This window comes from Lepidochelys kempii, chromosome 5 (assembly GCF_965140265.1).
Source record: "Lepidochelys kempii isolate rLepKem1 chromosome 5, rLepKem1.hap2, whole genome shotgun sequence".
Lineage (NCBI taxonomy): Eukaryota > Metazoa > Chordata > Testudines > Cheloniidae > Lepidochelys > Lepidochelys kempii.
The window spans coordinates 15,836,377-15,858,031 of NC_133260.1; the positions used below are offsets into that span (position 1 = coordinate 15,836,377).

Genomic DNA, 21,655 nt, shown 5'->3' on the forward strand with positions numbered 1-21,655 from the left:
CTTTATGGGCATTTTTTCAACAAGTTTCTATGAACTTTGGCAAGGATTACTGCTGGTCACCCCATCAGAGTTGCTATAACGTTTTATTCTTTGGTCTCTTTTTAGCCACCAAACCTGTCCAAAGGAAAGTTTATGGCATAACTTTTTTTCTTTCAGTATAACCGAGACATTGGCAAAAAATTGGGAATACAACGTAGCTTCATCAGCCCATAGCACCCACAAACCACTGGATTGGCTGAAAACACAAACAAATCCATTAAAAGGTAATTTTAGGGCTGGGAAAATTACAGTATTAATAGCAAGGAGAATGCACTATGACAGAAGCTACAAGTTGCTTCAAAATTTTAGTAAATTGCAAGTCTATTGTCTTGCATTTCAAGAAAAAAATAATCATACCAATGCACTAGGATGGCCTCTTTTCGCCCTTTGGATTGCATATAATTTCTCTCAGTAAAGACAGTCCTTTCCCCTCCCCGCCACAAATAATCCATCTTCATTTGTTACAGAGCATTGCGGAAGTTGGCTGATGACACTGGGAGTCATTGGGACAAATTTCTTGGTGACATTTTATTTTCTTTGCAATCAAAACCAAACATAACAACCAAAATGTCACCCTTTTGACTACTGTATGGCTTTGAAGCAACATTGCCAGGCCAAGCCTCAGACAATTACATGGTAAGTGTCTTTGAGAACCATCAACTTTCCGGTGCATGTGTTTATTCTGTGATTGTTCATTTTACAAAACACAACTCCTTTTCTATTTGTTTACAAAGCCAACAGATTTTGAGAAACTCAGTGAGGAATACTACAAAGAGTACAGCATAAATATGAAATCTAGCTGTGATGCTGACATTGAACTGGCTATTAGTAATATTTCTAAAGCACAAGAAAAGCAACAAATACAGTATGCCAAAACTAAGACTTGTAAACATGGGAAAACAACATTTGAGGTTGGGGACAGCGTCACGTTACTGAATGCGAGAAGGAAAACAAGAAAGGGAGGGCCGCTGCAACCTACCTACCGTGGACCATACAAAGTTACCACTGTAGAGGGCAAAACAGTTAAATTAGACAGGTTTCAGAGTAACAGCCGTGTTAGTCTGTATTCGCTGTAGCTCACAAAAGCTTATGCTCAAATAAATTGGTTAGTCTCTAAGGTGCCACAAGTACTCCTTTTCTTTTTTAGTTAAATTAGAAACTATCTCAGGGAAACTTTTAGGATCCATGTACAGTATTTCCCATTTAAAACTATTTAAAGAGCCTCCAACATTAGCTGCTGAAAACAGATCACAGGAAAACATGGAAATGGAAACTGTAGTGGATGACACTGTAAAAACAGCCACCTCAGAAGAGGTAGGAGAAATGGGAGGCAATATATCTCACAAGCCTCACGACAGCCACGTGATAAAGGTAGAGGTCACAGACACAGAAGAAGAGGAGTGTGTAGTGGCAGAAGTTGCAAGCAGTCATCCAAGTGATGCTGATGACATGCCTATGGAGGATGATAAAGACAAAGAATGGTTTCTCAAAGGTATTGCTTACCACACATTTGTTTTTAAAGAATTTGTTAACACTTTGCATGTCGATAGCTTTCATGTAAGAACGGTTTCATGATGGTCAAACAGAGGAAAAAAGTAATTGCATTACCATGCACGTAATATGCATTTGGTTTTGTTTTTTTCGAGTAAAATTCATAATGACGCACAAGATTGCGGACAGACTGGAGGCCAAAGTAAGAAAAATCAGTTTGTATGACGCTGCATTTTGTGACCTGATGCTAGAAAGATGACTGACCGATGACATACGTTGAAATAGCTATAAACACAGAAGGTGACTGGATTGATTGCTCAGATGTTTTCAAATGTTAACTATTCTTTCAACATCTGTTGTAGGTTATTGATGCGTATCTGTGTTGTGTGGTCGAGAAAGCAAGTGGAAAGATAGGCCACTTATTGTGATGCTACATGGAAATAGCAATTATATCAATTATCAAACTATCAGATGAATATGTGCTAAGACATGTTTAACTGCACATAGCCTGGAATTGTGAATACAAACCTCTAATTGCTGCATCTCACTGTACTTACTGCTGCCAAACATGTACTCAGAAGTAATTTGAGGTATATACCTGAGATACAATCCGTGACATGTACAGAGTTTTGATATACAGCTCAGTGCAGCCATGATAGCAACACAAGTATATGCACTGCTTAGTCAGTTCTTAAAGTAAGTACAACAGAGCGCATGCGGTCTTAAAAACGTAAGATTTGTCAACTATCTTACATATGTTTTTTGTAACAGTAAGGATTTTTTCCATGCCCTTTTTTAAAAAATGAATTGCATTGTGTTTTTTTGTGTGCCACATTAACAATTTCCTGGAGTGTAAAAGCCATCTCCTCAGTAGTTGCTACTAGCATTCTGTCAGGCAGAGCAAGCCAAATGAAAATGGAGAAGGTAAATGTTAACAAGCTTTCGTGCCCAACATGGGCAATTCCCATTTTCAGAAAGGCAGTTAAGCACAGTCTTAAGAAACAGTAAAAACTATTATGGCAGAGTTCATTCTGCTCCTCGGTGGGTTTCCCACCTCCACTTAGCGGCAGGCGGGAGTATTCCTCTCTCCCTCAGAATTTCCCCATGTCCCTGGGCTTGCTGTGCACACCTTGCCTGAGCAGGGTTCCTCCCAGCCCCCTTGACGGGGGGAGCGGGAGGGGAGGCTCTTAGTCTGTGGTAACACCTCCAGACGTGGTGGCGACAGACCAGACACCCAGTTCAGTCTCTCCCCTCTGGTGGCGTTTCTTCCCTCAGACCTCCAGGGTTTGGAAGGGCTGTTCGCCCTGTTGGGCAGTGTTTCCCCTGCCCTTTGCCTCTGCACCTGTGGGGTTTCCCTCCTGGTGCTTGTCAGCGTCTGCACACCCACCTTTCCAGTGGTACGCCTTTCTCCCACAGCTCCTATCACGCACCTCTAGCTGGCTGGAGGGAAGGCTCTTAATAGGTTCTGACAAGCCCCTTGATTTACCCCAGGTGTCCCAATTATGGTGAAGTAACCCCTGCTCAGTTTCCAAGGGAAAAGGGGCCTGTTTATCCTGGGGCTAATATACCTGCCTTCCACCACTCTCCTATAGCCATCAGGCCTGACCCCATCATACTATGCTATGTTGGGGAATGAGTAATAGTAAGCATGTCCTGAAATTGGGAAATACAATGTAATCCACACTGACTGCTTTGCTTCACAGGCAAATATAACTGCATTTTTAATTCTTCTTTCAATGATCACAGAGTGGAATTCTGCGAAGTGATATAGTCGTGCTTCCTTTCAACTCTCCAAATCACTGGGTTATTGTGGTAAGATGCTTTCCAATGTTATACTTTGCGATTATCTGCACTTAATATATTATTACATAGGATTCAAATAGAGCTGTGTACCAGTGACATAATTTCCTGTTATACTGGGCTTTTAATAACTTCAATACATGGAAAATGAAAATGGAACTGTAATGTAAATCTTGAAATTCTGCAGTTTAGAAAATAAAACACTAGTGCAGAGATTGTGTTATTCTGTTTGCAATGTAAATATAAAGAATATAGTCTGCACTGTTGTATTCAAGGAACTAACAATAGGATTTTCTCTTGTGTATTAGTAACACACTACCAATGATAAGATCTGCATGCAATGTTTAGAAAAATCATTAGAAAATTGTTGCAATTATCATATTTCCAACAACATACGTTGATGCATGTTCACTTACAGATAACACTAATGGAAACCAAAGAGTTGGTAATAATTGACCCCTTGGGTAATGAGATGACATATGAAAGAGAATTCCTGAGGGATTGGAGGTGATTTTTACTTTCACAATTCACATGTATTGTTATTGTGAAAATTGTTTTTAAAAACTGTTACAATGAGGATAATATCTTCCAGATAGCGACAAAGAGAAATGGAAACACCATGCACTTGTGCTTAATAATGGACATTGAGTGAACTTGTGAGATTTGAGCACAGCTAACTACTTCACTGAAAAAAGAACAGGCGTATTTGTGGCACCTTAGAGACTAACAAATTGGTCACAAAATACTAGCATTTAGCATGAGTTATGAGGTGTTAGTAGCAACACTGGCCACAGCAAAGCAAGTGATATATGTAGCATAAGACTCAGATACAATTATATGAAACCAAGTGCATACATGTGATCATTCAGTCCTTGCAAGCAGAGAAAGAAAGGTTTACAAAACATGTACAGAAATTGCAAGAAAAAGCAAAACCCTCCTATACAGTTGGCTACTGTACTTCCTTCAAATTTCAGGTCTTTCCTCTACCAACAAACAGCAAAACTGTCAGGGAATTGGAAAACCAAAATAGCGGAACACAAGAGACAAAGTGATGGGCACAACTGTGGACCACTAATCCTAAAGGTATTCAGTACCAGATGTTCAATATTGATTGTTAATGATACATGATTATGATGTTTTTTCCAATTAGAAGTGTTATTAGTTTGCAGAAACATATTTACAGTATAAAGACTACAGTACTATAGAAACTACAAGCGGCTCTAACTACATTTAGAAGAAAAATAGCAATTCTTTTAATGAAAGAGTCAGCTAATAACTTTGTTACATATACTTAATGGGCCCATAGCATATGGGAAGATAACTGAAAGAATGGAATAAAGTCATATCACAAAGAATTATCTTAATACACCTACAATGGGATATGTCACATATTTGATTCTCTAATGGTGAATCTGCATGAATAATGTCTGTAAGTACTATTAAAAATGTGGTGGGAGTGAATGGTTGCTATTGATCAAGCAGTGAAATCTATGTCGATATCTTTATAGACCACCAGCAGTAAACCAAAATTTGGAAAATCATAGAGTGAGGCTCCAAATAAAATTTCAACTATGAGCCCCACACCCCACCCCCAAAAAGGAAAAGTATTTGCAAACCAGTAATTTTTTTGGTGTAATTGATACTAATGAATAAATCAAGCCTTCTATTTACAGTTTTGGTCACAATATAACCATTATTTGACAACATTTTATTGATTTTTTCAGAGAGTGTGGAGGACTACTGCTTATACTGCAGTTATGTGACTTGCAAAAAAAAAAATAATAAAGATGGCATGATGGTAGGAAACACAAAATGGTATGAGAAACACACACCATATATCGGAGCAGAAAAGTAAGAAGAATATTTTTATGTGCAGTACAAGAACAAAGCTCATGGCTGAAGATGTAGCCAGTTGCATATTGTCCCAACGTAATAACCTGCTAAGGATCACGATTTTTGTAATAATTCCACAGTAGCAAGTATTTCCACTGCTGCTGATAGTCATATCTTGAGTGATTATATGTTGAAACAATATTATTTTGTAACTTTTACCAGTTAGTTGAAATGATCTGTACAATTGTTAGTTTTGTGATTTAATTTTCTCATCTATTACTTATCAAAGGTGCAGTGCGACTCTTGTAAGAGGTGGGCACATGTGCACTCCTTCCAGAGGGAATCAATGAAAAAAACCTGACTGATAGGAAGAAAGAGTACAGATGCAACAAGTGTTCATAGTTCAGCTATTTAACTAAAATGTACATTGTAGAATGATTTTGTTAAGAGGAGTATTTTGGTTTTCTTCAAATAACACTGCTGAAATATAAATGAGAAGTAGAGAAATGTAACAGTACTATACATTTCAGTAAAGAAAAAAGTGTTAATAACTGTATCTATAAATATGTCCAGATGCTTTTTTTTTTTTTTAAATAAACTGTTGGAATGAAAACTAAAATGTTCTTGTTTATATATCTTGTTACAATAGTAAAGGTTTTATATTTTGAAAAATACCTCTCTATAGTTGAGTCCACATTTACAATGGGGATTTCACAATGGTAACAAATTGTGACAAGGCATCAATCATCCCTAAAGGTTTTCTACCTTTGAACTGTCTCATGCTGTGCTCTCAGGTTGATGTCCCGTCACATTCATACCAAATTGGGCCAGAGGTACCCTCCTCCATCACACTTTGCTACCCCTGGACCAGAGGAGGGGAAAGCTGAGAGGAGAAACTGGAGGCACACAAGGTGATGCGACTTGCCCAAGGTTACACAGCAAGTCAGTGGAAATCCTGGCTCACTTCCCTATATTTTTCTGCAGAATCCCAAGTTATAAACTTTCTGGATTCCCCTTGTAAATTCTTCAAAGGCCTCTCTGGTATACTCTCCTGCTGTATTTCCAGCAGCAGCAGCTATTACCTGGCAGGTTCATCAACTGAAACTCTCATCTTTCCAAATGTCATCTTGTGTGTATTTCATTTTGTGTTGAGTGAGAGAAGCCAGATGAAAACAGGGAGTGTGACTGGGATAGGCATGTGCAGAGCTGAGCCAAAAGCTCTGGGAAAGATAGAGAGATCTGTCTGATACTTGTTTAGATCACATTCTGTCAGCTGCAGTATTCAGCATCAATTATGCTCCTAATGTAAATAGCAGGATAGATTTGTTTATTTTGTGAGGCTGCTTCACTGGCTCATTTATTTGTTCATGGGAGAATCCTGAACCTCTAAAAAGCTATTCACCTCACTGAAACCACCACATTGTTTTTTCAATAGAACACTCTGCCTCCCCACTAGGTCTGTCTGAGTTTGAGATCCTCAGTAGCAACAGTTATAATCATTCTACGCCATGTTTTATAGAGATCATGAGCACTTTACCAACTGCAGGCCCAGTTATAGCTCTAAAGCTTGAACAATGGGGTGGAGGAGGAGAAGGTGGTACATCTTCAAGCAGTGGTGGTAGGAGGGGTGTTTGTGCTGGTGGAAGCGAGCGGAAGCCTCGGGACCACCAGGAGCACTGTGAAGTGAGGGTTGCCCTCACCAGTATAGAGTAGATGTAGCAGTATACACACCACACAGTGCATGGCTTCTCTAGGGTGCTCAGTATAGCTCAAGGGTGGGCAAACCTTTTGGCCTGAGGGCCACATCGGGGTTGCAAAACAGTATGGAGGACCAGGTAGGGAAGGCTGTGCCTCCGCCAACAGCCTAGCCCCAACCCCCATCTTCCCCCTCCCACTTCCTGCCCCCTGACTGCACCCCTCAGAACCCCCGACCCACCCAACCCCCTCTGCTCCTTGACCCCTGACCACCCCCTCCCAGGACCAACCGCCCCTAACTGCCCCCCCCGAGACCCCAACCCCTATCCAACCCCCCTGCTCCCTGTCCCCTGACTGCCTGACCCCCATCCACACCCCCGCCCCCTGACAGGCCCCCCAACCCATCCAACCCCCCCCGCTCCTTGTCCCTGACTGCCACCTCCCGGGACCCCCCGACCCTAACTGACCCCTCGGGATCCCATCTCCTATCCAACGACCCTGCTCCCTGTGTCCTGACCGTCATAGAATCATAGAATATCAGGGTTGGAAGGAACCCCAGAAGGTCATCTAGTCCAACCCCCTGCTCAAAGCAGGACCAATTCCCAGTTAAATCATCCCAGTCAGGGCTTTGTCAAGCCTGACCTTAAAAACCTCTAAGGAAGGAGATTCTACCACCTCCCTAGGTAACGCATTCCAGTGTTTCACCACCCTCTTAGTGAAAAAGTTTTTCCTAATATCCAATCTAAACCTTCCCCACTGCAACTTGAGACCATTACTCCTCGTTCTGTCATTTGCTACCATTGAGAACAGTCTAGAGCCATCCTCTTTGGAACCCCCTTTCAGGTAGTTGAAAGCAGCTATCAAATCCCCCCTCATTCTTCTCTTCTGCAGGCTAAACAATCCCAGCTCCCTCAGCCTCTCTTCATAACTCATGTGTTCCAGTCCCCTAATCATTTTTGTTGCCCTTCGCTGGACTCTCTCCAATTTATCCACATCCTTCCTGAAGTGTGGGGCCCAAAACTGGACACAGTACTCCAGATGAGGCCTCACCAATGTCGAATAGAGGGGAACGATCACGTCCCTCGATCTGCTCGCTATGCCCCTACTTATACATCCCAAAATGCCATTGGCCTTCTTGGCAACAAGGGCACACTGCTGACTCATATCCAGCTTCTCGCCCACTGTCACCCCTAGGTCCTTTTCCGCAGAACTGCTGCCTAGCCATTCGGTCCCTAGTCTGTAACTGTGCATTGGGTTCTTCCGTCCTAAGTGCAGGACCCTGCACTTATCCTTATTGAACCTCATCAGATTTCTTTTGGCCCAATCCTCCAATTTGTCTAGGTCTTTCTGTATCCTATCCCTCCCCTCCAGCATATTTACCACTCCTCCCAGTTTAGTATCATCCGCAAATTTGCTGAGAGTGCAATCCACACCATCCCCCCCACCCCCAAAACCTCCCCCCCATCCAACTGCCCCCTGTCCCCTGACTGCCCCCTGGGACCTCCTGCCCCTTATCCAACCCCCACCTCCTCCTTACCATGCCGCTCAGACCAGCAAGACAGGCTTATTGGAAAGCCTGGGAGGTGGGCGGGCGCAAGCCGTGCTGCCACCTCGCATGCAGGGGAGGGGGGAAAGCGGGGGAAGGGCCGGGGGCTAGCCTCCCTGGCCGGGAGCTCAGGGGCCGGGCAGGACAGTCCTGCAAGCTGGATGTGGCCTGCGGACCATAGTTGGCCCACCTCTGGTATAGCTGGTAGTGCCTTCTGCCCCTACCCATCTGCCATCAGGCAGCCGCAACATTACAGCTTCCACATGCATGGGAGTATTTGGGGGGGGGGGGAGGGAAAGGACTTTTTGCCCTCTTCTAACCTCCACCACCACCAATGTCTCTGTGGGATGGCAGCCATATTTTGACCTGTAATAAATAGATAGCAACTACTTCTGCCAGGAAAAATTTCAGGTGAGCATAGATGGCCCTCAGTAAGGGAAAGAGGAAATCCAAAATACTTCTCTCTCTCCTTTCTACCCAACCCCCAGAGAATAAAATATAGCTGCATGGAGACAAACCCATCTGGCTCATCTTTACCATACAGACTTCAAAATGTCTTTGTGAACAAGCCCTTTCATCTGCAATGAGCTATTGCCACAGGAGCTCCCTGGAATCTACACTCCCTCTGATCAGAAACCCCTTTCTCAGTCGAGGCAACAGGACAAGTGCTTTGCTGCCTGTGCATGCCTGCCAAGGTGACAAACTAGAACGGTCGGAGATCGCACCAGCACAGAAGTATACTGAAGGCCAAGCCTAACGAAATTCAGAGTTTAAATTATCCACCTGTCCCACATCCCACTGCAATGAATCCAGGCAGGGTCGTTTGGAAGCTGAACGCTTTATGCTTTCACCCTACAGCACTGTCAAGTTTGAGTAAATTAGGGCACGTCTGCACATAAAAACAACCCTACGTACCAGTAACTGCTAATGGCAACAATTCACTACCCCTCCCTGCTCCGGGTAGCACAGTCCGACAGCGTGAGAAACTGCTCGCTGTAGGAATTAGCTACATCAGGTGTAGCACGTTCCGACAGGGAGCAGTTTCTTACATTACACCACTTCTTCCTCCACCTGCCACCCGCTATCGCCCGCCCCCCCCCATCGCAACCCCCAGTCCTACTCCCCCCCCTCACCCCTGACACCGCCCCCGCCCCCCAACCGCCATCTCCCGGGCAGCAGCGACCCCCACCCAGACACAACCAACCGCCAGCCCCACGTCTCGAGCCCCAGCCAACCCTAAGCCGCCCCTCCAGGCACCACCCCCTCTCCCCAGAGATGCTCAGCCCGCACCTTGGGAGGGGGGAAAGGGGGCGGAGACTCACCTGGCTCCCGCTCCCGTGAGAGGGGGTGAGGGGCGGCGGCTGTCGCGCCCTTCCCCGCGCGGCTGCCGGGCTGGCTCGCTCTCCGGACACCCCACACACCCGCGGCTCCGCCGGGATCAGGCCGCGTCCATCTTTCCACGTCGTCACCGCCGCAGCTTCCCCTCCCCCCGCTGCGTCCGTCCGCGGCCGGCGCCAGGCGAGGAGGAGCATGCTGGGAAATGTAGTTCTCTGCGGGGGGGGGAGACTCTGCGTGAGCGCTGGAGGAGCAGCCTGCCTAACTCCTACTGAGCGCGTCCACGAACGGGGAGAGGGGGGCCTGCCCCAGGTGGTGTGCCCCTAGGGGGAGGGCAGGAAGAGAGGGGACGGGACCTGCCCCAGGTCGTGTGCCCCTAGGGGGAGGGCAGGAAGAGAGGGGACGGGACCTGCCCCAGGTCGTGTGCCCCTAGGGGGAGGGCGGGGGACCTGCCCCAGGTCGTGTGCCCCTAGGGGGAGGGCAGGAAGAGAGGGGACGGGACCTGCCCCAGGTCGTGTGCCCCTAGGGGGAGGGCGGGGGACCTGCCCCAGGTCGTGTGCCCCTAGGGGGAGGGCAGGAAGAGAGAGGAGGGGACCTGCCCCAGGTCATGTGCCCCTAGGGGGAGGGCGGGGGACCTGCCCCAGGTGGTGTGCCCCTAGGGGGAGGGCAGGAAGAGAGAGGAGGGGACCTGCCCCAGGTCATGTGCCCCTAGGGGGAGGGCAGGAAGAGAGAGGAGGGGACCTGCCCCAGGTCGTGTGCCCCTAGAGGAGGGCAGGGGACCTGCCCCAGGTGGTGTGCCCCCAGGGGGAGGGCAGGAAGAGAGGGGACGGGACCTGCCCCAGGTCATGTGCCCCTAGGGGGAGGGCGGGGGACCTGCCCCAGGTCGTGTGCCCCTAGAGGGAGGGCAGGAAGAGAGGGGACGGGACCTGCCCCAGGTCGTGTGCCCCTAGGGGGAGGGCGGGGGACCTGCCCCAGGTCGTGTGCCCCTAGAGGGAGGGCAGGAAGAGAGGGGACGGGACCTGCCCCAGGTCGTGTGCCCCTAGGGGGAGGGCGGGGGACCTGCCCCAGGTGGTGTACCCCTAGGGGGAGGGCAGGAAGAGAGAGGAGGGGACCTGCCCCAGGTCGTGTGCCCCTAGGGGGAGGGCAGGAAGAGAGAGGAGGGTCCTGCCCCAGGTCGTGTGCCCCTAGGGGGAGGGCGGGGGACCTGCCCCAGGTTGTGTGCCCCTAGGGGGAGGGCAGGAAGAGAGGGGAGGGGACCTGCCCCAGGTAGTGTGCCCTTAGGGGGAGGGCAGGAAGAGAGGGGAGGGGACCTGCCCCAGGTCGTGTGCCCCTAGGGGGAGGGCGGGGGACCTGCCCCCGGTCATGTGCCCCTAGGGGGAGGGCAGGAAGAGAGGGGAGGGGACCTGCCCCAGGTCGTGTGCCCCTAGGGGGAGGGCGGGGGACCTGCCCCAGGTCGTGTGCCCCTAGGGGGAGGGCAGGAAGAGAGAGGAGGGTCCTGCCCCAGGTAGTGTGACCTTAGGGGGGAGGGCAGGAAGAGAGAGGAGGGGACCTGCCCCAGGTCGTGTGCCCCTAGGGGGAGGGCGGGGGACCTGCCCCCGGTCATGTGCCCCTAGGGGGAGGGCAGGAAGAGAGGGGAGGGGACCTGCCCCAGGTCGTGTGCCCCTAGGGGGAGGGCGGGGGACCTGCCCCAGGTGGTGTGCCCCTAGGGGGAGGGCAGGAAGAGAGAGGAGGGTCCTGCCCCAGGTAGTGTGCCCTTAGGGGGGAGGGCAGGAAGAGAGAGGAGGGGACCTGCCCCAGGTCATGTGCCCCTAGGGGGAGGGTGGGGGACCTGCCCCAGGTGGTGTGCCCCTAGGGGGAGAGCAGGAAGAGAGAGGAGGGGACCTGCCCCAGGTAGTGTGCCCCTAGAGGAGGGCGGGGGACCTGCCCCAGGTGGTGTGCCCTCAGGGGGAGGGCAGGAAGAGAGGGGAGGGGACCTGCCCCAGGTAGTGTGCCCCTAGGCAGGGAGAGTGGGAGGACCTGCCCCATGTAGTGTGCCCCAAGGGGAGTGGAGGGAAGGGGTGGGAACCTGCCCGAGGTAGTGTGCCCTTAGAAGAGGGCAGGGAGAGAGTGGGGGACCTACCCCGGGTAGTGCCCATAAGGCAGGGAAATCTACCCCAGTTACCATTCACTGGAGGACAAGAGAGGGGCTTGAATCAGGCATTTCTCCCTTGCAATGGGGAGAGAGAGAACTGTCCTTGCCTCAGGAGCATGACCTGAACGCCCTTTCCTACTGCATTATTCAGCAAATTTTCCTTGCCGTATTCTCCATGTTGCTGTGTTACAAATTGTGTTGACTTACTGTCAGTGCCTTAAAGTTTATCTCCAGGGTGTGGTGTAATTTACCCTTAATATAAGATGCTTTAAATATTGGTAAAGGGGTCTTAAATCACAGGGTAGGGCATAAGCCAAGAGAAAAGGGAAAGGCTCAGGCCTGAATTTTAAACTTGCAATTAATGTTCAAGATACATAAGACAGCAGAAGTCATCCAGAGAGTACTGGTATAAAAACCTAACAAGAGAGAGGCAGTATTAACAACCTGATGTGTTAAAAAATTGTGAGACAAGCTCAAGAGATTGGGTTCATTCAATTTAAAGAATACACTTTGGACTTGTTTTATTTGCATTCTGGTTTTTGAAACTATTAGCATTCATACTGGACTTTTTAACAGAGAAAGTTACCAAGGATTGTGGTGGATTCTCTACTGCTGACAATTTTTAAGTCACGATTAGATGTTTTTCGAAAAGATGTGTTCTATTTTTGAACAGGAATTAATGCAGGTATATGGCCTCGGCTATAATAGGTTAAACTAGAAGATCACAGTGGTCCCTTCTGTCCTTAGAATCTATTTTTTCATGTTTTTCTTTCACAACTGTGAGAAGTTTATTAGAAAAACTTTCTATTAAACAAATGCCAATATTCTCATTTACCATGTGACTCCAGGAGCTGAAGCTTTAAGAAAGACTATCTAATCTTCTATCTAAAGTACTTATACAGCTCTCATCACTATAGTACCAGAGCACTTCAGAATCGCAACAGCCCAGTGAGATAGGAAAGTGCTGTTATCCTGACCTAGGGACAGGGGCTAAGGCTATGTTTACACTACAGATTTACAGCAGCTCAGCTATACCGCTGCAGCTGCACCACTGTAAGATCTCCCATGTAGCCCCGATGGGAGAGAGCTCTCTCCTCAGCATAATTAAACCATCCTCAAGAAGCAGCAGTATCGATGTTGGCAGGAGAGCAGCCAAGGGGTGTTTTGTTTAATAAATGCTCCCAAGAGTGAGATCCCAGATAACAAGATCCAGGATGATTTACTTTGCACCTGTTAGTTAAAAGATTCTAAAATACTCAAACTATAACTGGGGATTGCTTCATCCACCAATAAATGCCATTACCTTAGGGGTGGAACACAGGAGCTGTTTAACAGTGCATAACCATATTTTAGGATGGAAAGAAAAAAATTGTATCCCCTTGATTCTACAGGGGAATTTAAGTAGGTAGAGTATAGCTAATTTAGTCAGGACATCAGAATTAAAGCAAACTCATGCGAAAAGTACTATGGGATCTTAATGATCTCGTGTGGTTGGAGTCCCAATTGTATGTCTCCTCCAAAACCACCAGCAGTACAGGGGCCCACTAGACTATCACCTACTGAGCCAAGATGGCTGAGATAATATCTTTTTGTTGGACCAACTTCTGTTGGTGTAAGGATCAAGCTTTCGAGCTCCCACCATGCATTTAAGTGTGACATTCTGAATACCTCTCCCAGACCTGAAGAAGAGCTCTGCGTAAGCTCAAAAGTTTGTCTCTTTCACCAACAGAAATGGGTCCGATAAAAGATATTACCTCACCCAACTGGTCTCTCTAATATTCTGGGACCAATAGGATTACAAAAACACTGCAGATATTACCTACTGCATCACATACACTACTGACTGCAGGATTTGGGTTTTCTTTGGTTGTCTCATATTTAATTGCTAACTAATTGCATCCATGTTTAGCTTATAAGATCTGATATGTTCACAGTCCAATGTGGAGTGATGTGACTCCATCAGTCAATGTCTATTTAACTTGTTTAAATTTTAGTTTTTAAATCATTATTGTTCATACACAGTCCTTTACATTGGGACATTTATAACCTTGACTCACAGAACTTGGGTCCTATTCATGGATTCATAAAACACCCACTTTCCTATAAGACTGGAAACAACTATAATATTGCAGTTGTCATGCTTCTGATTAATTCTGCTTATAGCCAGAGGCTTTTCTCATTACCTCTTGAGATATTCTGGGATATTCCTTAATGTCTTGGCCTAATTTCATTTTCTGATAATAGTACAGTACTTTCAATTCATGGGAATTCAGATAAATATAAAAAGTGGAAGGAAAAGCAACTGTTACAGAGATAGGAACATAAGATTTGGCATACTACATCTGATCACTTACCCTGCTTCTGGCAACATCCAGTGTGTGTATGTATATAGCTATGTAGCACGTTATTTTAAGATTTTCTATTGTATCCATCAATATCTATTCAATTAAGTATCATGCTTCTGCTGAGTGAATAGTAATAATCTAGGTGGGAGCCTCCCAAGAAATCCAGGAGGCCTAAGAGAAGCAGGGAGGAGTGACTGCAGAAGGGAAATGTGTGAACCATAACCCATGACTCTGCAGACAAACCCACCAACCTCAGCATCAGCCCCAGCACCCTCTGTAGAATCTGTTTTATGGATTCCTGCTTGCAGAGACTCTGCCTTCACCTGTGATCCTCAGGGCAGAGCCGTTGCCTCATCTGATTCTATAGCCACTAGAGGCCATGTTCCCCTCCTCACCCCATTACCCTCTGCAACAAGTGTCATTTCCTAGCCTACAAATGCTTGACTTTGCAACCTTAGTGTTTTGAATGTAATTTTTCCTAGCAGCTTCATTGCAGGGAAGGTCCTGCATGGCCCCTGCAGCCCTGAGCTAGAGCATGCTCAACACAAATGGAATCTTTGGAAGAACTGTGAAGCCAACACGACAAGTCTGATTATCTGCATACTGAGATCTTTCAAAGGCTTATAACTTGGGCAAGTGTTCACAGGGACAGCAACAGGAACAAGAGACTCGGGTTAAATTTCAAGTCCCTGCTCCAAAGCTCATTAGCCCTAGAGCTTCTCAACAAAATGGGTGCAAAAAAATTTAACCTGGCCAAAACAACACTTTCCCCTAATCTCATTCTTGGAATCAGCTGAACCATTTTTTTTTTAAAGTTAACAAAGAGTTCAGGCTGAGACAGGCACTAAAGCATGGAAAATTTCAATCTCAATGGTTGAAGTTTGGCAAAGTTATAAAAAACTGCAACAGGGTTTTATTGTGGAACTTTAACTACAGGTATTACCTGTGCCATACAGAATAAAATAATCAACTGTTAAGTGGAATATTAAAATAAGAAGTTCAGTTCCCCCTCCCCTCTACCATGTATTAGTCATACAAGAATGTTTCCTATTATCTTTTCAAGTTCAGTTTTAGGACATCCCAAGAGATGGGGCTCCAGTCACATGCATTGGAAGAGTGGGCCAGAGCCTGATATACATCAGTAACTTTTCCTATTTTCATTCCATTACTCCTAGTTATGCCCTCCATGAACCACCCAAAATAGTTCTTCTCCAGACTGATGGCATTTTTGGACCCTTCAGTAGGAGCCCCTCCACCCATGGGTCATTATTGCTTCTGTCCTCTGAATTGTCTCAACTCATGTACCACTCCAAACAGAACAGTATCCCACCTGCACTGGAGAGGTATACAGAAAGGGACTATTACCTTTACACTCTGCAGAGCTGAGAGGCATGTAAAACAGCACAGTTTCCATTAATGAAGCACAGCAGGACAGGAAGCCTCTTTTTCTATTGGGGGTCAGACCTGGCACAGCATGAGAAGTCAGGAAGCCACCACAAACAAAGCAAGCTGTTCAGATGCCATCCCTGTGGTGGGGTCCCGGTCTATATAATATTCCCCTGAGCTTTGAGACCTTTCCATTACAAGAACAAAAATTTTAAATTAGAAAGAAAACGAAACTAGAAACATTTTTATAAGAAACAAATGTTTTAATAAAATGCCAGTTTGTTTTAGTTAAGTTACACAAGCAGGTTAACCAGATTTTTCTGGACTCATTCTGAATTTTACAATTCTGACATCTACCATCTTAACTACAGCAGCTTGCACAAAGTAGTAATTCTCTCATGCTATGTCCCTGCCATTCCTCCGGGCTTGCTTTCTGCGTCCAATAAACTAAATATATCCTGTAAATACTGCACCTATTCTAGCTTATTGGTTACCAGGTGGAGATCTCTTTTATAAATTTTCTTCAGAGCATTGCCAAGAAACACGCAGGTGTCCTCAGTACAATCCATAACATGTTTAGCAGAGATGGGGAAAGTTATAGCTCTTAGAGCAAGAGATTGCACATTACTCCATCAAACTATATTGGATGAAACCCTAACCTTTCGCATGCAGCTCTGAGAGCAGAGTAATGAGCTACAATGAAGTTTGAGTTTCAGGAACTGTTGTAAAATACATAGATTTTAGATGAATTACAAGACAACTATAAGAATTTAACACATTTACCATGTAAAGCTTCATTTATTGATAAAAAATAAATTAATCTAGGATATCTAACCATATCATCTGAACTGCATTACAGATGCAGAGAATTTCAGTGAGGAAAATGTAGTAAGGAATAAGAATAGTTTAAAACAACTTCTCAAACATCTTAAAGAGAAAGCTGCTAAACTCACACATTTCAGTGGCAGAGGAAACCCTCTGCAACAAACTCATGCTTCGTTTCAGGTAGAAGGGCCACCAAATCTCAAAGAGGGAACAATATCACCAGTTCACATTGTGCAGCAATGAGAAGCTCCTAACGAACAAGTTCCTTTAATCAGTCTTCTTGTCAGAAACTTCCGTTGATCCCTCCGTAGTGAATCCATTTGCGACCCCATTGCTTTCAATCTGAAATTGGAAGTAAATGATAGTACCATGAACCCATGTCAAAAAAAAATTCTTCACATTCAGAACCCTAGAGTTTAGTTGGGGAGGAAAGAATGAAGAGACAAGTTCAGAACATCTGCCTCAGTTCTGAGAAATTTGCAGTAACAGACTGAAATTTAAAAAAGTTAGGTAAAGCCTTATATACAATTCTTACTTTCTAAAAGGCCAGAGGAAAAAAAATGTATATAGAAGAGCTTATGCCCATTTCTTTGGATATTAAAGTGCAATTATGGTACAAAAATGTTATCATGTTAAAAAAAAACCACAGCACTTGAAACATGTTGGTCAGTACACACTATTGTTTACCGCGACTGCAGAGCCAGTACAGGAAACTGGCTTCTGTTCTGCTTAATGCATCAGATGATCTGTCATTTAAGATTTAATTCCTGAATTTTTTGGAGTGGAAAAGTAAAAGTTTTTAAGCAGAATTATTAGCTATAGCTGGGATAGAGCATGCCATTCTACAATGATTCTGTTCTCTCTAAGAGGTCTCAGAGGTTGATTTGGGGCAATTGTTCTTCCTACTTGAGAAAACTGTAGCTGGTTAAAAGAAAAAGTAGTACCTGTGGCACCTTAGACACTAACAAATTTATCTGAGCATAAGCTTTCGTGAGCTACAGCTCACTTCATTGAATGCATCCGATGAAGTGAGCTGTAGCTCACGTAAGCTTAAGCTCAAATAAATTTGTTAGTCTCTAAAGGTGCCACAAGTACTACTTTTCTTTTTGCGAATACAGACTAACACAGCTGTTACTCTGTATCTGGTTAGACATTCACAACCTTTTCTGTCATATCTGAATTTCCCCCAAAACAATCCACCATGCCCTTGTGACTTCCAGGTTGGATTGTTATAGGGTGCTCTACTTGGGGATTCCATGCTTAGCTACCTCCCTCCCATATGCATTAAAATATATTACTTACCTTATACATTCCAGAATCATCTGTTGGGCCTAGGTTTGTGGTTGAAGTCCCCAGAATAGTTCCAGTACTGTCTCCTTGGCCTTGTTTGGTGGCCAGTGTTCCCTGCACAGATTTCCTAGGCCATATGCGCTTAATGAAAGGTGAAATTATAGGGTAGACATATGGCTCAAGGAATTTCTTATAGACCCAGAGCAGAACTGGAATGACAATACAAGGAATGCACACCATGGTTCTTTCCAATCCTCTGACAGAATCTGTTGATACAAGAGGCAATAAAATAGCACTGAAAACCAAGGGACTGACATTTTAAAAAGTCTTAAAAAAAAAACTTATAAAAATCTTTGCAATGCTTTAAGTTTAAGAAGCCAGTCTCTAATTTAGATCAACATGTCTTCTGCTTACTATTCATCCTTCCAACAGCTTATACAATAGAAACAGTGAAGATCTTAGTCACCCTGTTCTGCCTCCTCTTCATGTTGTAAAAAGGGGACCTGAAGATTTCCCTGCTTATTTCTTTATATTAGAAATTCAGGTGCTGTCTAAAAGACTAAGAATAGAGAGTTCATGAAATAAGAAAGTGAAGGCTGAGCAACGGAAAGGGGAAGGGATTTTAGTCAGTGTTAAATTCTTTGTTTTCATAAATTCTATTTAACATTGTGGATAGAGGAAATCTTTGTTAAAACCTCAGTCGATCCCAACTCTTCCATTAAGTTATGCATGCAAGCAATCAATGTGTGTCTAGACACCCCTTCTCCCAAAAAGTCTTCCAGCAAAGACCAGAACTGGCATGCATTACATTTCAATGGCCAGATGGTTTCAAGGTCAGTATTCTTTTTACACAAGAGGTTTTTTTTGTTTTGTTTTTGCAGCCACAAAGCTGGAATTGTTGACTGAGAAGTTTTCTATTAGAAAACCAGCACAAAGGATTGAAACCAACCAACAAAAACATGAACTCTTTTCCTGTTTATGACACACACATTCCTAAAAGGATTTATTTCCAGAAGCTGGGGGGAAAGGATAAGCACAAAAAACGCCAGGGGCCCAGCCACCTCCACAAGGCCAGAAGCAACCCTGGGCATAGGGCAAGAAGGGCCCGGCGTCTTTCACCGCCTCCACCTCGCACGGGGGTCACAGGCTTGGGGGGAGGGCGTCCAGGGCACCAGAAAGGAGGGGAACGAGGAAAGCAGGCAGGGGAGGAGGGAATCCGCGCAGGGACAAGCCGGTGGGGCGGGAGCTCAGGCAGGGACGGCGGGCGTGGGGGGTTCTCCCTACACCGGGGGAAGCCACCAGGGAGACGCCAGCTCCCCTTCCCGCAGGGGCGGCGCCCGGCAGGAGGCGCGGGGAGGCAGAGGGAACAGCCCGCCCCCCCATTATGAACGGAGGGAGGGGGACGGACAAGGGACTCCCTGACCGCAACGGACCCACCTGCCGGCTCCTCCTCCTGCGACGACCCCAACCGCAGCCAAGCACCGCTCGGGCTGTGAGCGACGCCGCGCCGGAAGCCGCCTCTTCACTTCCGCCTTCCGGACGGGATTGATGACGTCGCCGGCCCAGCGCCAATGGGAAAAGGAGCCCCGTTGATCACGTGCGCAAAAACATGAGGGGTGGGCGTGGCCGCCAACCGCCAGGACGCCAGAGGCAAAGCGTCAGCGGCCAAAGCTGCGGCGTCCGGACCGTTTCTGCCCCCGCCCGCCGTGTCTCGAGCCGGCCGGGAGCGCCGAGAGCCGCGGCCGGGGAGAGTCCGGAGGCGGCTTAGAGCGGAGCGGGCCCCCGACCCCCCCGTTCCGCTGAGCCGCCGGGGAACTGGAAACAGTTGGCGGACCCCTTAAGGGCCTTTCTAAATGCGTGTGCCCTGAACAAACTATTGTAAAGCGCTTTGGATAAAAGCTCTAGATAAAAAAACCTTAATACGCTTTTTTGTTGTTGTTGTTCTACAAATAAAAGCACACAACTGATATTTTAATAGCCGTACTCTTACCTTTCTAGTGCGACGGATGTGTCCTTGCCCCCCTGCCGCGGCTGGGAAGGAGGGGGGTCTCTCCACAGCAACCACAGCCCCGGAGCTGGGGAAAGTCGCCTCTTTCTCTGGCCGCCGCAGCCCTGCACGTCCCAAATTCCCCCCAGTCCCTCTTCTCACCCACTGCCCCCTCTCACCTACCCCCTATTTCCCCCAAGGCCACCACCTCACCTGACATGTGTGTCTTCTCCAGGGTCCAGGCACCTGATTAGTGAAGGCACACCTGTGCTGCTCCACTAATTAGGTGGATGGCCGTTCTCTCTGTGCAGCCACCCAGGCGCGCACCTTAGAGGGAATGATCTGTGGACCGCTTGAATGGAGTGGTCTGTTGACCACAGTTTGACAAGAGCTGCCTTAAAGCACTTTATAAAGGAGGTCAGTCTCATTAGCACCATACCAGTAGCGCTGTTCAATGCTTGGGAAATGGGAATAGGGTTACCACCTTTTCAAAACGCAAAAGTGGGACACAAGCAGGAGCCCTGACCCCAACCCTTCCTCTTTCAGTGAGGCCTCAGCCCCCACTGTCCCCACTCCCCCATAGCCTCAACTCACTGCGCCGCCAGCATGGCTGGCTTTGGGCAGTGCAGCTGCCAGACATGCTGCTCTGGGCAGCATGTTAAGGGGATGGGGAGGTTGGATAAGGGGCAGGGTGTCCCAGGGGGGCAGTTGGATGGGGTAGAGATTTGTGGGGAGGGCAGTCAGGGAACAGGGGTGTTGGATAGGCATGGGAGTGTCAGGGGGCCTGTCAGGGGGCAGAGTGTGGTTAAGGGTCAGGGAGCGGGGTTGGATAAGGGGTAGGGCCCCAGGGGTGCAGTTAGGGGACAAGGATTGGGGGGGTTGGATCGGTGGTGGGTTCTGAAGGGGGCAGTGGAGGGCAGATAGAGATCGAGGGCCAGGCTGTTTGGGGATGCACAGCCTTTCCTACCCAGCACTCCATAGTTTGCCCACTCCTGTGTTAGAGGGAGGGGCTGTGCACTTCTTGGGTTGATAGTAATTTTCATCTGCACGAAGAACTTAAAAAAGGTAACCTCATTACACATAACAAAGGGTCCAGATATTTTCGGTGTAGTTGAGGCAGTTGCAGATTTTTGAAAAGTTGGTGGCTGTTGTTACAGATGGAGCACCTGCTGTGAGTGAACTAAAGGTCAGGTTTCAACATGAACCTGATTGTGAGTTACAAACTTGATTGGAAGTGGCAACACATCACTGTATCTTCACAGATTTGTGGCTTTTCTCAAAGAAGTGGATGCAAAGTGTGATGGCTGAACTGTGATAAATGCTTTTTGAGAGGTTTCTTGCACTTCAAAGAGATAATTGCTTTTCTGAAAAACACTGCAAGTTTTGATACTGAGATGTTCCTGGAAAAGCTGGAATATTCCATTTTTCTTTTCAATATGGTATTTTTTATCGACAAACGAACCTCTAAATTATTGGAATCTGCAATTGCAAGGCATGGACCAGACTTGTCAGACCTCATTGATCACTTGGATAGTTTCAGAAGCAAAGGTGCACTTTTCAAAAGACTCAGCTGTTGCATTTGGATTTTGTCCACTTTACAACATGCTGCACTTGCATGCAGCATGGCACAAATGCAAGTCAGTTTAGCAGGTACACTACTGATGTTGAAATGATGCTTAATATCAACAAATTTTACAAGTTTTCAGCCTCATCTGATCTTTTTTAATGATCCACTTGCAGCTGTTGTCAATGACCAGCCTTCTGAATTGCAACAGTATCTGCAAACTGCAGGCTTTTTTTTTCTTGGGTGCAGCCCCTGAAAGTGATATTCAGTTTTGGAAACTGCTTCAGAGTCCTGTTTCCCAAATCTGAAAAAGTGGTTGTCGAAACTGTTCTGTTTGGAAGCGCTTACATTTGTGAAAGTAACTTCTCTACACTGAATCACTTGAAGT

The 21,655-nt window shown here is 46.5% G+C and overlaps 2 protein-coding genes across 5 annotated transcripts in view; both read right to left on the reverse strand.

Annotated features, from left to right (window-relative positions):
• DYM (dymeclin) overlaps positions 1–9,889 on the reverse strand; it is a 389,955-nt gene extending 380,066 nt beyond the window's left edge. For all 4 annotated transcript variants that reach the window (XM_073343511.1, XM_073343514.1, XM_073343512.1 and 1 more), the window contains exon 1: positions 9,727–9,889. The gene's annotated coding sequence lies outside the window, so the exon portion shown is untranslated. The remainder of the gene's footprint in view (positions 1–9,726) is intronic.
• A 5,954-nt stretch (positions 9,890–15,843) lies between these two features.
• Positions 15,844–19,264, reverse strand: C5H18orf32 (chromosome 5 C18orf32 homolog). Its single transcript, XM_073343516.1, has 3 exons — positions 19,154–19,264; positions 17,729–17,982; positions 15,844–16,768 (listed from the first exon to the last, which is right to left on the reverse strand). The coding sequence occupies exons 2-3, from the start codon at positions 17,954–17,956 to the stop codon at positions 16,694–16,696; spliced, it is 303 nt and encodes a 100-aa protein (XP_073199617.1). The 5' UTR covers positions 17,957–17,982; positions 19,154–19,264; the 3' UTR covers positions 15,844–16,693.
• Positions 19,265–21,655: the final 2,391 nt, after the last annotated feature.

Excerpts from the sequence above, each read along its gene's own strand:
- C5H18orf32 (XM_073343516.1), bottom strand. The coding sequence starts at position 17,956 with ATGGTGTGCATTCCTTGTATTGTCATTCCAGTTCTGCTCTGGGTCTAT. Across the intron at positions 16,769-17,728 it reads ATGATTCTGGAATGTATAAG|ATTGAAAGCAATGGGGTCGC; the intron begins GTAAGTAATATA and ends TTCCAATTTCAG.